This window comes from Solea senegalensis, linkage group LG3 (assembly GCF_019176455.1).
Source record: "Solea senegalensis isolate Sse05_10M linkage group LG3, IFAPA_SoseM_1, whole genome shotgun sequence".
In the NCBI taxonomy this organism is placed as follows: Eukaryota; Metazoa; Chordata; class Actinopteri; order Pleuronectiformes; family Soleidae; genus Solea; species Solea senegalensis.
The window spans coordinates 25,097,555-25,114,291 of NC_058023.1; the positions used below are offsets into that span (position 1 = coordinate 25,097,555).

The 16,737-nt window shown below is 41.1% G+C and overlaps 2 protein-coding genes across 4 annotated transcripts; both read right to left on the minus strand.

Annotated features, from left to right (window-relative positions):
* Nucleotides 1-1,235: 1,235 nt before the first annotated feature.
* On the minus strand, nucleotides 1,236-3,341 carry LOC122767114 (islet amyloid polypeptide). The gene is made up of 4 exons (XM_044022473.1): nucleotides 3,289-3,341; nucleotides 2,437-2,534; nucleotides 1,956-2,096; nucleotides 1,236-1,730 (listed from the first exon to the last, which is right to left on the minus strand). Exons 2-4 carry the CDS (start codon nucleotides 2,514-2,516, stop codon nucleotides 1,556-1,558), a joined length of 396 nt encoding a protein of 131 aa, XP_043878408.1. The 5' UTR covers nucleotides 2,517-2,534; nucleotides 3,289-3,341; the 3' UTR covers nucleotides 1,236-1,555.
* Nucleotides 3,342-5,890: 2,549 nt separating this feature from the next.
* Nucleotides 5,891-15,270, minus strand: LOC122765826 (solute carrier organic anion transporter family member 1C1-like). 3 transcript variants are annotated; one of them, XM_044020262.1, is made up of 15 exons: nucleotides 14,964-15,270; nucleotides 14,302-14,443; nucleotides 12,609-12,750; nucleotides 12,361-12,493; nucleotides 12,152-12,282; nucleotides 10,781-10,927; nucleotides 10,554-10,652; nucleotides 9,865-10,110; nucleotides 9,618-9,782; nucleotides 8,561-8,756; nucleotides 8,317-8,482; nucleotides 7,914-8,098; nucleotides 7,756-7,820; nucleotides 6,735-6,852; nucleotides 5,891-6,642 (listed from the first exon to the last, which is right to left on the minus strand). In XM_044020262.1, the coding sequence occupies exons 2-15, from the start codon at nucleotides 14,401-14,403 to the stop codon at nucleotides 6,156-6,158; spliced, it is 2,382 nt and encodes a 793-aa protein (XP_043876197.1). In that variant the 5' UTR covers nucleotides 14,404-14,443; nucleotides 14,964-15,270; the 3' UTR covers nucleotides 5,891-6,155. The 3 variants fall into 3 exon arrangements, with proteins under 3 accessions (XP_043876197.1, XP_043876199.1, XP_043876198.1); XM_044020264.1 differs by lacking the exon at nucleotides 14,964-15,270 and having other exon boundaries at nucleotides 14,261-14,440; XM_044020263.1 differs by lacking the exons at nucleotides 14,302-14,443; nucleotides 14,964-15,270 and having other exon boundaries at nucleotides 12,361-12,497; nucleotides 12,609-12,698.
* Between the last annotated feature and the right edge of the window lie 1,467 nt (nucleotides 15,271-16,737).

Here is a 16,737-nt window from a genome sequence, read left to right on the forward strand (position 1 = left end):
TCAGTTTAGTGGTTAGAGCAGGTCAGTCCTCCTTTCTGAATTTTGTTTGACCCCTTGTTTATATTTGGATCACAATTGTACCTTTAATGTCAGAGTTGAACGCAGCCACCGGGTCAAGAATCAGACCCAAAATTCCATCAAAACATGCATCAGCCGTCATTACTGCAGTGATAAACAACTCGCCACCCAATAACAGCTGAAGTACCAAGGCCATTTGTGATTTTACATCACACAGGCGACAGATCTTGACATGATCCCAATCCCCTGTCAGGGTGTTCAGCAGATAATGGCTGCATTGTTTCTGGAATCATCAGCAAAAGCTGGCACTTGTTCTATTTTTGAAAACCTTTTATGCCGGTGTTAACCATGCATGGGAGTATTGATATCAGTGTCTGAGATGATTGGGTCACTTCAAAAACAGGTTAATGACGTGCGTCATTCTTCTCCTCTCTGTTTTCATCACATTATTATGAACGGCAGGAGATCAACATATGGAAAACGATGCTCCAATAATATTTTTGTCATAACATTAGAAATCAGAAACGAGGCAAACAGTGTTTGCAAAAGATCGATAGATGAGAACATGTTCTGGTGAATCTTTACACAACATTAACACAAAAAACATTAAAAGCAATATATATCAATCAAATCTGGGCAAATACAATAAAAATGTAAAACTGTTTTCTCAATCAGCTTTTAATTTTGAGTAATGAATGCTACATGAGCATGACACTGTTTGCCAAATTGTTTTTCTTACAACATTATATACATTATATTCTCATATTTTTTACTGATGTGGGCTGAATGGGAGCTGGACATCTGATATATTGTGTTTCTGTGCATCATTCACACCATCCAGATGAAGCAGATTTTTATTTAATATTTCCTCTCACACTACATAAGCATATTAAGTATTATGTAATGTTATAGAGAAACATTTAAATACATTTTAGGAAGACGCTGTCTTTGCAGTCTTAAAGCGAGGAAAGCAGAGGAAGAAACATTTAACTATAAGTTGGTGGGGAAGATGTGTATATGAAAACATGATGGCAAGTCATTTTAACTACTAATGTATATTCCAAATTAAAATACCAATAACTGTGTTAATGGACATTTTACATAAGATTCAACTTACAAAATACATCTCTAAGCTCAAAACTGTCAATAATGAGACTTGATACACATTCAGTTTTTTTAAATATGTATTTTTATTATCAAAACAACAGTAAATTTCATCATTTAATATGGCTTTACATTTGCTTTATTTTATTTATTGTATTTATGGTGTTTTTTTCATATGTATATATATTCACAACATGCCAGTGTGGTACATCACCAATAAAGCCACAACACACACACACTTTTAAAATAAATATACATTGACTTTGATAGTTTAAATTAAAGGCACTGTTTCTTAAAGTATAAAATAAAGAAGAACATGATACTGTTCATTATCACCATATATGCCATCAATCATTAATGCCATTCTACAATCTTTGTAATATAAGATGACTGGTTATCTCATCAGAGAGTTGGGTGAAGTCCACTTTTGGCACTAAAGAGGCAGATAGATGGGAGGCTCCAGTAGGTTCCTCTTGCCATAAGTGGCTGATCCCACGTTGGTCGGCGCGTAGACCGTTCCGATGGTATTACTGGAGCGAACCAAGAAGTCTGCTAACCTCTGGGTGACGCAGGTGGCTGTGTTGCACTTCCTCTTTTCTATGTGGTGGCTAGAAGACAACACATTCATAAAAACAAAAGAATCTTAAAGAACTTGTCTCACAAAATGAATGTTTCTAAATGAACTTAGAGTCGTGTGAATCTGACTGTCAGTGTTTTAAATTGATCTCACTGCCCAAAATCTTTTTGCTGAATGCTGGTGAACATCAGTCTGTCACCCTGTTGAATGTGCCTGTCTTGGCCAAGACCCTCTTCATTACAGTCATTGCTGTTACCTGTTCATAGCTGTGAGTCCTCTTTGTGGCTGTGTACCCATAAGGCCGAGGAATGGGTTTGAGATTAGCGCAGGAGGCAACCAGCCCTCGCTGTCTGGGAGAGCACTTTCCTGCTCACTGGATGAGCTGGGACTGAAGTACCTGAATCACAGAAGGGGGGGGGAAGGGTCAAACCATTTCACACTGAAAGCTGATGATAGCCTCTTCAAAACATCCACCAGTCCAAAGTATGAGTGGGAAAAGTGGCAATTTTGCTCCATCTGAGATGAACAATGAAGTACTTTCCCACAGTCAAGTTATACAACATTGCCCTGGTGCTCCTCACTTAGAGCAGACTCTCTAATCACACAATTTCCTCGATAACCAGCTGCTTGTCTGCAGGTTAACCTCATGTTAACTATTGCTTACCTCACTGTTCTAACAACATTCTCACAATAACTTGTTTTTGGCTTGCGTTTGATTTGATCTCGCAGTTATTTACCTGTAGTGTGGCGCGGCGGTGACACAGCGCAGCAAAACGAGCAGCATGAGCAGAAGCACAGGCAACCTCAGGTGGTACATAGTGAAGGGTGAGTATAGCTGGAAGAACACAGTAAATGCATTGTATTGTTAGAGATGACTGATCAGGCAAAAGAGTTAATAAAATCATTTTTAGTCAGACTTTTTCAGTAATCCTTGTTTGAAAAACAGCAGCACAAAGATTTAACAGTTTTATGAATAATTGGTACATAATCAATAGATAATCTAAGAAGTACAAACATTGAAAATCACTATTGTCAAATCTATGTCATTTTCACTAATCTACAGCCTCATTTCCACCGAACGACAGAACTTAATCGGCTGATGCCACAAATGTTTATTTTGTCTAGCGGCATCAATTAAATATTATTAGAAATGTTGTAGCCCATCATCATCAATGTGAAAATATCAGTCTGTAAAATGTCAGAAAATAACTTCAATAAAAGAGAAGTTCAAAGAATCAGTAGTGATGTCACTGCTTGTTTTGACTGCACATCAGTCCAAAATGCAAAGATATTAAGTCATTATTATTATTATTATTATTATAATAAACAGAGAACATTGACACATACTGACATGCTGTATGGCACTTCTGGATCTTGAAGTTAAAAAAGGGATACAGAAGTCCCTTGTGTTATTTATTAACTCACAACATGAGACAGAAGAAAAGGCGAAGCTGTAGATATCCTAACAAAACATGTGTACTTTTTTGCTGCTCCCTTTTTGTACCCTCCCATTAAAGTAAATGTAAGATTTAGACGCTGGTGCTCTGAGCACACCAAAGACCAAAGCCTTTAAGTGAAAGTGCACTTACTTTATATTTTGTTTTGCAGCCAGCAGATCCCAGTCTGTCGCGGGAGCAGTCCAGGGTTTGTCTGTCACACCAAACGACTGCAACAGTTATAGGCTCTCTGCTCAAACCACTTGTGACATCAGCTCTCTCCAAATATAGCCGTGCATTTTCATTTACACAGAATGAAAAGGGATGGTGTAAGGAAGACCTGAAGAGTCTTATACACCGTATGTCATACACACCCTCAACTTTACCATAATGTGCACGCTTTAACCTGATCACGCAATAATGCAAACTTTGACATGACTTACTCACACACACGTACACACATATTTGTACGTCACCGTCGTTCGTCATCAGTGACCCACCATAAACCCACACTGGGGAGCGGAAGACTGTCAACGTGAAAAGCTCTCTTCCCTCTTTTACCTGGAGACTAATGAAATTTTAGGTCATCAAACTTTGGCCTCGTAAGCCTCCCACTGGGCTTCATCGATGATGAATAATAAATTGAAGATGAATTATCATTAATAATGCATGGTGTCTCATTATTTTTGATGGGACATGTCATAAACAACTGAGAAAGTAATGAAGTAATGGTAAAACATGAGATTAACCTGAATTAGTGCATGCCACAAATGACTTTAAATTTATGTTTCCTGAGAAATTTCTAAACGCATTTTCTGTGTCAAAGCTGCTTATCAATATGTCCGTCAACAATGGGTTGTGCAATGTAAGAGTTGGCAGAACAAAGACACACAAAATGATCACCTAGTTCACTGTTGCTGCCATTATTATGATTGGTTTGGATCATTTTCCCTTTGGAGTTAGTAGCAAACAAAAACTGAGATACAAGGAGAAGGAGTTTTGCCTTAGAACTGACAGGTCATCAAAAAATCTCACGTAGATCTGCTTAATCTGTGCTTAATCTGGGCTGCTGTTATCTAACAACAACTAAAAGAATTGAATCTGCAAATGGCTGAACAGTTAGTTATGGCAGGGTAATCAGTGGCCTTTCAATCAGTGGCAAAACAAGGACGCTCCCATAAGGAATAATCCCATTTCTTCTGGAAACTCGAGAATTCCAGAAGAATTCAAACGGATGTGTTTTCAATAGAAGCTGCACTTGTTTGGACTGAATAGAAAATGAGCTGCTAATCCTCCTGGTGCAGTGGCTGTCACTTAGGGAAGTGCTCATAAAAATGTATTTCCTATAGAAATGTATGGAAAGAAACACACAAACCATGCTGTAAAAATGAAATTGATAACTACGACCACCACTTTCATCATCACCATCACAATGCACGATTCTTAATGTGGTGACGATGATTCTGGCTGATGATCTGTGTGGACGGGGGAATTGCCGTCACAGTAAGTGCAGGTGGTTTCTCACCACAGAGTAGTTCTAATGGACACGTCGCACCCCCAAACCCACAGAGGTCCGATCAGCACCTCCCTGAAAGCTTCGCACAAAAAGCAGCATCTGCAGCATCTACAGTACAATGATACGGCGATATAGTTTTGATCAGAATGACTTAAAACTGGTTTATCTCTGTTTTAATATACAGTATGGCTGAAGAAAGTGCTCATAGACTGCTTCCTGCCCTTCCAGTAATTTAGCTGCTGTACACATTTTCACATTCAGTGCTGCTGAGAGGTCCAATACACAAAATTAATATGGTTTTATTGTCATTCCCCCGTGCACTGGACATATAATGGATCAAATGTCACATGCCGGGAATGATTAGTAGATAAGTTGCCAGTGCCCGTAAAGGTAATGGTATTGTGGCCTCTGATGACTGCTCATATTTGAGAGCATCTGCACCAGTGGGGGTTCACAGAAGAAAATGTGTCCACGAAACCCGTCCACAGCACAGACATCTGGGTTGAATGAGGAGAGAGGAGCACTCATGCATGTTAATAATGTGTTTGTGGCCCAGTACACACCCACAGGTGCACACATAAAGACATGACATCCCCAAGACCTACAGGGAAGGGAGATGTCGGATGGTTTTTTAATTTGCATGCAAGTCAACCGCTCATTTGGTCATTAAGGTTGATGGTTTGTTTCATTTACAGTGTGTATGTATGTGTATACGTTAAATTTTGAATTTTGAACAGTATAAAACATATTCACAATAAAGATTTTTGAGTATTGAGTATTTATCTCTGAATGTTTTGAGTATTTACCTCTGAATGTGCAAAAACAGTCTAAAAAATGCTAGGTATGCACTGGCATTTTTTCAACTCTGTCCACTTGTATCAACAGTTTCACAAAAACACAGCAGATAAAAGGACCATGTGTAACATGGAAGAGGTTGTTCATATAAACACACTGGGAATTTTACTTTACTCTACTCTTCCTGTTCATTTTATGGAGCTTTACGTCACCTTTTAACTTATTCATTTGTAGTTGGACCAACAACTTGTACCAAGACGCACGAGTATAAATAGATTTAAGTTGTGGGAAACCACTCTTTGCTCCTCGACATTATGATGTGCTGTATTGTACTGACAGCATGTTGTGCTCATTCCGAGTGGCCCAAAAATCAATGACTGCAGCTTTAAGTAATAATAATACACTGTACATTTGAAGTATTCTCATTCTTTTTTTTTACTTTTGGGGAGAATATAAACATGTTTGTGTCCATAGCATTAAAACATTTACATTATAGCTCTCATTTAGTCTGAGCATCTCATGCAGATGATACACAATGCAGTTACACACGGAGGAGACGGCCATTTGAATTGTTTAGTAGTAAGTGTGGAAAACACTTTCTACTTTGACTCCAGGTGTGTGTCATTATTGTTCTAAGAATAGAGTTTGTCATAGTCCAAAGCAAAAAAATCAGTGCCTCTGAAACCATGGATGGTCCTTTTTTGACATGTTAGTTTTCTGCATCATAAGTCTTTTTGCTGTGTGGTGTTTCTTTGACTAACTCCGTCTCTTCTCCGTTCTCCTTTTCAACATTTGTCTCATCTTTCTTCTCTTCCTCCTCCTCCTCTTGGTTTGGTCCATGCAACTCCAACGCTGCTCCATCAGCAGGAGGAGGGGAGAGCACAACAGTGGTCAGGCATTCAGAGTGCTGCTCCTCCTGTGTGCTATTTGTGTGTGTTGCCTCCTCCTCCACTTTAGTTGCCATTGTTACCCACACTCTTGGTGTGTGAGGCAGTCTGGGAGTTTTAGGAGCACCGGGTTGGTCCTCAGTGGGGTTTGATGGGGTCTCAAGTTCAATTTCCTTTGACGCTTTTGATTGCCGCGTCGCCGTTCCCTGCTCTAGCTTACGAAACTGTCTTTTGAGGAGGAGGATGACGGCAATGATGAATAAATACGACGAACCACTGAGGCAAGTGATCAGACCCAGGAAGATTATTCTAAAAATAGAGACAAAAGATGGACAGAAAGGATGATCAACATTTTAACATTCACATATTCACTATTTCCATGTGTGCAGCATGTGACATACCTGTACATATCTGAGTCATAAATGCGACATGCGCCTCTGCCTCCACACTTCTTGAATGACCACTTCAGGCAAGTTGAATCAATCAGAGCCCCGAAATACACTGGTGCAGGAATCCCACCTGCGGACACAGATTAAAACTGCTCAAAAAAGAAATCGCAGTGTTGTAATAAAACAAGGACAAATGCTTTGTTACTGTACCTAAGTTTTAACATTCACATATCTGTAACTAGCTACTTTTACTCCATTTCCTCCAACTGTCTTTGTTACTCGTTACTACCAAATAAAATCAGAGTTGGTATTGGTCTGTATTTATATAGAGATTTTCTAGTCTTGACTTTAAGACTTTTACTTAAGTAAAAAAAGTGACAAAATCTTGTCTTTGACAACAAAGGAAAAAGGAATCAGGATGAAGGTTCAGTGCGTAAGATTTAGGTGATTTTTTTCCTGTGTGGTAAAGATGGAAAATTAAATAATTATACAGATTTGTGTGTGTGTGTGTGTGTGTGTGTGTGTGTGTGTGTGTGTGTGCAGTACAGTTACCTATGCAAGAATCGCTGTTTTCATTACCACCGAATGAGGCCTTTATCTTCACAAAAGGGCCGGGTCTTGTCTATAGAGGCTGTCATGTTTGTCCACCATGTTTTTAATGGACAAAATGAGTTTTAATGTCTACTATAGATTATCCTACATGCTTGGAACATAAAGGTTAAGGCTGGAGATTAAGATGCAACCTGCCACTTCACCAACAGATGTTGCTAAATTGTACACACTGAACCTTTAAGTCGGTCATGTATCATTTTACTTTAGTATGACACTTCATTTTAATATAGTGGTTACTGGTGTTTAATGCCTTACATTTTATTTACTATTTACAGCAGGTGAAATATTCATCTTTTTTTTTTTTACTTTACTTTAGAGTAAAGAGTAATAGATGTATTTTTATTTTTTTATATTGGCAGTCAGAGTCTCTCAAACTAGATTAAATGTGACATTTATCCAAAAAAGTAAGATTGGGACTCACCTAGAGTCCTAGTTACCAGGGTCTGAATACCTAGCGCAAGGGATTTGAGCTCTGGCGCGATGCATCTGTAATTACAAAATTGCACCACATCGTTTGAATCCCATTTAAAAAGAATAATGTCGTCCAACTGTCAGTGTTTGCATGTTTGGTGCACAGACCGTATGATGACCATGTAGCCAGGTGTGATTCCAAGAGAGTTGATGAAGGAGCTGAGGACAGACACGGCCATGTAGGAGGTGAAACTGCGGCCGCAGTCTTTGGCGTGAGGACACTGTCCCAGCTTTACTGATGAACTGCTTCCTGCTGGGTAGGAGGCAGACACGCAGCTGCAGTTGTGAAAGACCTGGTAAAGAAGGACGAACACACACACACACACACACAGCCTTAGAACAAACCTTTTATATGTACAGCATCTCACATAAACAATGTTTGTGTAAATGTGGCACTGTATGAAACCTACATACTTAGTAATTAAATAACCATTTATCCCTCCTCTTCCTGTCTGATTAGCAGGTTTAAAGTCATCAGTGTACGCTTGTGTGTTCTTGTGTGTCGCCCTACTGTGTTTTTGCCATATCCACTGGAGCTGAGGCAGCCAGCCAAACATGGAGAGATGTATGTGATGCCACTGTCTGAGCACACAGGGTCCCACTCCTCTGCTGAACACGAGCAGTCTGTGTTACACTCCGAGAAGAGCATTTCCCTGTCGTGCGACACACTCTGCGTCCTGCGGGGCAAAGATGACTTATACGCATGCGTATTATTTCAAAGCTGTCGTCGTTGAGATGCACACCTCACCACTGACCCATTGTATGAGATGGTGAGCCCCGCCACAGGAATGTTGTCACACTTGGTGCCAAACTGCAGCAGCAGGAGGAGGTACGCCGTGAAGGAAGTGGCAAAGGAGAGCTGAGCTCCAGACACCACACTCAGTTTATAGCGTTTCATCAGCAGCCCTCCGAGGAAGATCCCCACTGCCACCACTGGCAGGTTCAAGACACCTGGAAGAAAATCTCAAAGAGCTCTGAATTTGATTAAGTGTGCGAGGTCTTGCACACGTGTGTCCATGGGACACCCTAACCCTAACCTAATGCCAAATTTTAAACTTTATCCAAGAGACGCCAACGCTGCTGATTATAGAAAGTGCTCTTATTTTTTCATACTGGCTTGTGTGTAAATGCATTTACTTATTTAATTATAACCAGACACTAAGCCTTGTCTTAATTCATTTTTAATTTTTTTTGTATTCTCAATGAGAGGCATCAGCTTTTTTTATTTTGGTTCCCAAACAATATCTATCTCATAGGCTTCCCTGCAATTTCAAAATAAAATGAAGTTTAACATGCCCATTTACTTTCCTGAACACGTGCTTTATTTATTTGAGGAATAAAGACTTTGGTTTGTGATATTTTCTCTAATAAATACAGAAAAGAAAAACTATGGGCAGACACTACAATCCCTAGTATTTTTATTTTATTTTTCACCTTTGGTTAGCCTAGGTTTAGGAAACATAAGTCTAATGGTTGGGTTGTTGAAAGCCTATATCTGGGATTCCATAATTGTCATAGGAAATTGTTCTATCTTTGTACAATGCTTTACATGTTTTTAAAAGAAGTTACCAGAAGAATTTTAGTGGTTAATCATGCATAAAATGTAGGTGTCCTTTACCACATGACCCATAGTAATAACCTACATATTATACATGATAAATGAGGGTGGTGGCGGGTTCTTCCTCAGGTCATTTTGTCCATTACTTGACATCTATCTAATCTTCCCAGCTCTTGTTTGACCATGTGTAAATGTGCAGTGCATCTCACTTGGAGCAACAAGTACAGGCACACAAAAGAACTTTTTGTCTTTACCTATGAGGAAGTTAGCTCTGGACGCAGACTGTCCAAACTGTTGCTCCATGTATTTGGCTTTGAAGGTGAAAAGGCCAATTAAGGAGTTGAATTTCAGGATGCTGCCACATAGGAGCAGGAAATAAACAGGAGTTCCCAAAAGGCGCTTCAGTGATGGAAGAAACCCTGTGAGAGGACATTGAGTCAACGCAGCAACGTCAGCGGCGGAAACAGGTTTCATTACTGTCATGAAGAAGATGAAGAATACCTTTTGCAATGTCTGTCAACTTAGGGTTGTGGCTGATGTTGTTGTTGTTGTTGAGGCCACTGTTCCTCCCATCCTGGATTTTGGGTGCTGTCGTCAGCTTGTTCTTGTCCTCCTCCTGTGCCGGCAGTGAGCGGGGCAGGAATAAAAATGGGATGCTGGACATTAGCTGGAGAGCAGAGGACACCATGAAGCCCATCCACCAGGCACCGACCCAGCGAGCATCTTTAGGGGTGATGGTCACACTTTCTGAATGAAAGAAAAAAGAGAATTTTCCTGGTATGTCTGCTGCAAATCTGCCATTTATTTAATGGAAGTTAAAATTCTTGACACCCAGCTATTATTTCAAAACAACGGCTTAATTCATTTCGAGTCGAATTAAGCTCCAGCCAGGTTTGCTGTGTAACATTGCTATTGCTTCTATCTATGTCTACTGCTTTATCTTCCACATGTTCCGGACACTGTCCATCTCAGGGCAAACAGGACAAAACCATTCACTCTGACATTCAAACCCTCGCTCAATTTAGAGTGTCCAATTGACCTGGACCATCACTGGACCGCCACTGGACCGTGGGAGGAAGCTGGAGTACCTGAATAAACCACCCATAAGTGTATAATTGCTTTAAAAATCAGTGGAGACACAATGATTTCAGCGCTCTGCATTTCTCACAATACAAAAGCATCACACTCACCCATATCAACATATCCAATGTCGACATAGAGTTTGGCACAGTAGGAGCCGAGGAGGAAACCAAACATGGGGCCCAAGAAAGAAATGGTCTGGAGACAAGCTGCCAATAATAAAACAGTCACAAGATAAGCAATTTGTATATGATGCAGTCCAGAAATAAGGAGGTAACGGTAAATAAGAAGTAAAGGTTTTGTTTTTAAATCCCACGAACCAACAATATGGCCTTACCAATGTAGAACGGTGAGTTTTCAGGTTTAGCAAAGTCATCGATGTAGGAGATGCCTAAAGGAGTGACTGGGGTTTCTCCGATTCCTCGCAGGGCGTTTCCCAGGAACACATAGATCCACATGTTGGTACCAGCCTCTCTCATACAGACTGCACAGTGACGCACACACACATTTGTCACAGTGTCAATGCAACACCATGAGATTCTTGAATACAACCGAGGAAATAACAATAATAGCTAAATAGGACTAATTCATAGCATTATGTATGTGCATGATATGTTGTTAGTGAGAATAATACTCAAAATAGTAAAAAATAAATGGAACATTTGCTCAAAATGGAGATTATTATCATAAATACGTTATTTTCTATTTTATTTTTTTTCTTCTCTCAGGACTGCGAGTTCAGATGTAGGGGAGTACTGACTTTTCACCCACTCAAGTTGTGCAGCTTTGGCGTAGATACATGTGCACGAGTGAGGTGAGAGGCTTTAAAGGTCACACCAGGATCAGTGCATTCCAGGGACTGCTGAACGAAAGCTGTTCATTTGCTGTGGATTATATCCAGGTTTCGTGTTCAAGTATGGACTCCTTGTTTATGTTCCCTCTCTCTCTCTGTTGATGTGGGGAAATTCCGGAGATGGCAGTGGTATGATAGGTCATTCTTTGATAATCACTAATCGCTATAATGTGTAAAGACTTCAATACGGAACAATGAGTTTGGATTTACAGACTAACATAGAACAAGACTGTACTTTCCCGTCCAGAGTGTAAGAATTAATGACATTTAGTGGTCAGGCTGCAGATTGTAAAACATTGGAGGACATCTGCTCTCTTACCCATGTGCATCAGGTAATGTTTGGGCTACTGTTAAAAAACAGTAAAACTGCAAAAAAAATATTAAACCTGCGCTACAACGCGATTAGAGCGTGTCACGAGTTCAGAATCAGCTGTTTAACACAGATGGGTTGGCACTGAATATGTTTCTTTCACCTAAAATGTAAAAATGTCACTTCCTTTCAGGGAAGCTCAGCTTCTCTGGGAGTCAGTGGAGCAGTGGGCGGATGATTGGAGGAACTGTCTGAAAGGCGGAACCAGTTTTTGATTGACAGTGTTGCAGAAACATACACGACAGTGGAGCCTTTTCTGCCTCAGTCCTGTGTGGATTATGCGAGTGTTTATGCGACGACTTTATTCTCGAAAGATTCGATTTTTATTTCTTTGTAGTCCTAATAGCTTATTTGTGCTGTTGCTATACAAGATGGCACAGAAATATGTGACTGAGTGAGTAGTGTCGTTAGATTGTTCAATAAGCAGCTGTTCCGTTACTGTGACTGATCTGTGCTTTATCCACAGAGAAATCCCACACTCTTACCTTTGTTGTCTTCTAAAGATGGATCCATCTGAACGTCAGGTGCTTCCTCTATTGTTTTCAGAGGATCGACACAGGCAGCGGTGTTCACGCTGTCATTCTGGAAAACCTGGATGACTGTGTTGTACTTATATCTGTTTAAAAAAAAAAACACTGTGGTGATCTGACTGAGGTGGATGATTTTTGTTGTTTTGTGTTTGATGTTATTTTACCGTCCCATGAAGAAGTGAGTCAGGCCGGTGAGTAAGGAGCCCACAGCCATGAGGAAACAGCCCGCGGCGATGAGTCTTGGACGATGCAGCTTTGCACCAAAATGGCTGACCACGGCAAGGAATAACAAGTTGCCTAACTCCAAGAGAGCGAACCGAAGAGAGCAGAAGACAAATGTACTTATTCAGACTATTGTCAGGTACACAAGTGAATGTGATACAGGAGGGGAAAACATGAACAGTGGTGGTACCCATCTCAAAACTGCCATCTATGAGTCCAACGTGTGTGCTGGAGAGGTCAAAGCGTCTCTCGATCTGAGTAATGGAGCTCTTCATGTAGGTTCCTGCCAGGGCCTTGGAGAAAGAGGCGAAGGACAGCGCCACAATAAACAACTGGAAAACAAAGATGGAGAGGAAATGTAAGTAAAGGTAGCAGACCAGTACATTGTCAATGCACCAATGGTTCTACTTCAGTTCTCAGACATGTGACCACATGCTACAACAGCATAATTGTTAAGCTTTCCCACCTCCTCCACTTGCTTGCTTTACTCTGTGTGCGATTGTGAGGCGCCCCAGAGTTTCTTTATGACTCGCTTCATAATCATGAAGTGTAATCCTGCATGTTTTAGGAAAGTATTAAACATACTGTGTTGTTTTTAATGCTCAACTTTAATTTAATTTAAGGGTACATGCCGCTTCACTGTCAACCTCTTCGGACTTTTATGAACTTCTATGAGCCATCATTCGATCAATAACACCTGTGCTTTTCCTGCTATTACATCTCAAAATGGCTGCTGTGCAAAGGACATGTTCTCACCTGTTTCTCATTATCCCCTGATTTTATTTTTTCCTCGAGTCTCCACACTTTCACAGATTGTAGATAGACGTCCCATCAATCTGCTTTCATGTTCTCTATTGTGTGTTAAAGTGTTAAACCTCTTTTGACTTTTTTGCGTGATTACCCCCGCACTGCCTCAGTAAACTTGACTTTTTCCCGAACCCGTGCAGCGCGGTCACGTTTGCACGTCTGGCCGCAGTCGACGTGATAAGATGTGTTTTGTAAGAAATGTCCCATTCAGCTGCTGATGGTGTCTGCTGTGTAGTGCTGCAATCAGGCAAATCTGAGCGCACAGATGATGCCTAAAGTGTTTGACAAAATGTGGCATAACTGGAGTAGGAAATACTGACATCTTTGAAAACAAGGGAAAAAGAGGAGATCTGCTCTTTGCTTGATTCCACCAACTTTTGAGGGAAAGGACCACTCTTAGAAGAATTTTCAATTTCTCACAAACAGTTGTGCGTCTGAAATTTTAAATGATCAAGAGATACGTCTTCAGAGATGTGGGAAACTTGGTAAATTGAAACACTGGCACCCAATAATGCTGCAGCCGTTGGTCAGAAATGCTGACTGCCGCCTATAATCTTAAAAGCCTCAAGCAAATCGGGGTCTGCATGGAACACGCGTTAAAATACAGCTGGCTAAAAGCCGAGAGAAAATTGTAGAGAAAGGGAGTTTAATCCAAAATGAGCTAATTCTCTCTCGTGGACATTTAACGTGAATAACATGTTTATATTCCGTTCGTGACATGTGGAAGTGGTTCCATATAAACATATAGTGGGGCAATTATGTCTGTGCATGAGCATAAACAGTGTTGTGGCAACCTCACTCCACACTGTTTTGAATGGGGATTGCATTAACCCTCTTAAATGCAAAAGGTTATTGTCATACATATTTTACATACACTATATCAACCTTTCCAGCAATTACCTATCCTGTATCTATACCAGCTAATCCAATGCAGGGTCAAAGGTCACTGCCTCATCCATGCAGCACTGGTGAAAGGAAAAGACGACGTGCATACAGAATGAACTTCATCGTATAAATAAATAAAGCCACATTTACACGAGAAAGAGAGAGGTGGTGAGTAGTGATAGTTTGGGTACTTTGAGAGTGGAGATGCTGGGATGTTTGTGAGGCGTCTGGTTGGGGACACACAGAGCCTGGCGGCTGTCCATCTTGTCTCCGTCCTCTGCGGCTGCTTTCATTCTGCTGTGTGTTGATCTGCAGATACCAGCGCTCAGGACACTGCAGGAAAAGCAGATGAAATCTATTCGAGCTACACAGGATCTGTATTTACATATGAGGTTTCTACACATTATCCAAGTTATTCTTATGGTCACATATTCAGGCTTTAAATCATCTTCTTATGTGTTGAGTCAAAGTTATGATTCATTTTTAAATCGCATTTTTAAGTCACACAAGAGACCTTTTTGCCAAGTGAACTTTGAACTGTGATGTATTTCCAAATTCCTTTCAATCGGATTTTAAACATTATGTGTACTTTTTGCTCAGGTGTGTTTGTATAGTTGGTGAAAATGATTATAGCCTCTGTATATACTGTACGTTTTAACACGGTAGTGGAAAAAAGCAGCCGAAATGCTCTGTGTTCTAAGGGTTAAAATAAAAAAAACTACAGTGCAGGCGAATCAACTTTTATCTACTGTTATTGAAACACAAACTGCAAAAAAACACATTCCTGTGTGTTGAGACTCACACGTTTGTAAAGCTTTCTGGAAACAGAGGAGCTATAAAAATCCAAGCGTACCTGTGTGCTCTCCGCCAGCGTCCTGTCGTCTCAGCCTGCTCAGCTCAGATTGAGTCCATAGTGAAAAAGTGGTTTCCAGTAAACAGCTGTAAATTCATTAGTTCTGACTAAGCAGATTTATTCTGATAGGAATATTGAAAAATTCATCCCGGTTCATGCTCCCGCCCAACGCCGGATTTGTGTCGTCATGTAGATATTATCTTATGAAACCCCTTCTGAGGAAGTTATTTTTGATAAAATTGCTGTTGCATCTCGGGGCCGAGCGGACAGACAAACCTGCTCTCTGCACTCTCCTTTTGTCCAGTGTGAGGGCAGAGACCCACGGGACAAAAGGCCTCACACATTTCTATTCTACACACATGCCAGCCAGGAGGGGGACAGCAACAAGAGAACACGGGGGGTGGGGGGGGGGGAGGGAGGGTTGAGGTGAGGACAGATTAATAACTCCAACCGCAGCCGGGGGGTGGGGGGGGGGAGGGAGGTTTGAGGTGAAGACAGATTAATAACTCCAAACTCAGCCTTTTAGATTTCTCTGCCTCAAGGTAAAATATGAGTTTGTTGTTGCTGTTTGTTTCCTCTGCCAAGGAGGTTATGCTTTTGACTGTTTGTCTATTTATCAGTTTTTGGGCAGCATAACAAAGGATTTGAGCAAAGGATTTCGATGAAACCTTCTGGGGATGTTAGCACTCTTGCCTTTGCAGCAAGAAGACCCGGGTTTGTGACGCGGTTGGAACCACTGGGTCTTTCTGCATGGAGTTTGCATGTTTCTCCAGGTTCTCCGGTTTCCTCTCACGGTCCAAAAACATGCAGATTTGGGAATTAGGTTAAATAGGACACTCTAAATTGACTGTGAGTGTGAGAGTGGATGCTTGTGGCCCTGAGATGGACGGGCGACCTATAACCTTTCACCCTACATCCTCCACATGAGGGTCGATGGGGTAGAGGGTTTAACTTCCAGTTAAAATAAATAATGTTCTATGTTCTATTCAAACCATTGCTCACACAACTCTGATTAAGCCTATCAGATCCATCTCCCTCTCTCTCTGGTTAGATCTCGTGTCACCCAGCACTGTTCCTACACTGCACACAGGAAGTGATTTGCTTTATGTCAGGGCAGTCAGAGACAACGGCAGCAGAAGTGAGACGGCTGCAAACAGGTTGAAAACGCAAAGAGGCAGCTCGCGATACGTCTCACAAGTGAATTCTGCCGCTCACAAAATATGCTTGTTTAGAAGTTTGATGCTTCTCCTCCCCACTCTCCCCTGAGCAAACGTTCCCTTCGTCAGGTCTGATAGTATTGCTGGACAGAGCCTGTTTTCCAATGAATACAAATAATGTCACATCATTTCTGTTCGCAAAGATGTCGTCGGCCAGCATCGCTGCCTGTCACGCATCACCTGGCACTGGACGAGACGACGGTGAGTCTCACACGTGCAGTGGGTGTCGGTGTAAACATGTCGGGGAATGCTCTGTTTTCCCGGTAAGCCGCGGGGAGATCAGGCAGTCAACCCTGAGGTCGCACAATCAGCTTTGTGCCCTCACAAATTCCGAGGATTAAGATTTAGAGTCGTCACATTCCTGAGGTGTATATTTACCAGCCTTCCTCTGCGCCACAGTTCTGCAAACACTATGTACTATGCAACATGTATATATACTGTATATACGTATATATATGTATATACACACATTTATATACATATATATAGTGACTATATCTGATTTTAGATACCTCTCGCCAGTTCTACTTGCATCACTGTTTGATGTGACGTCAAGC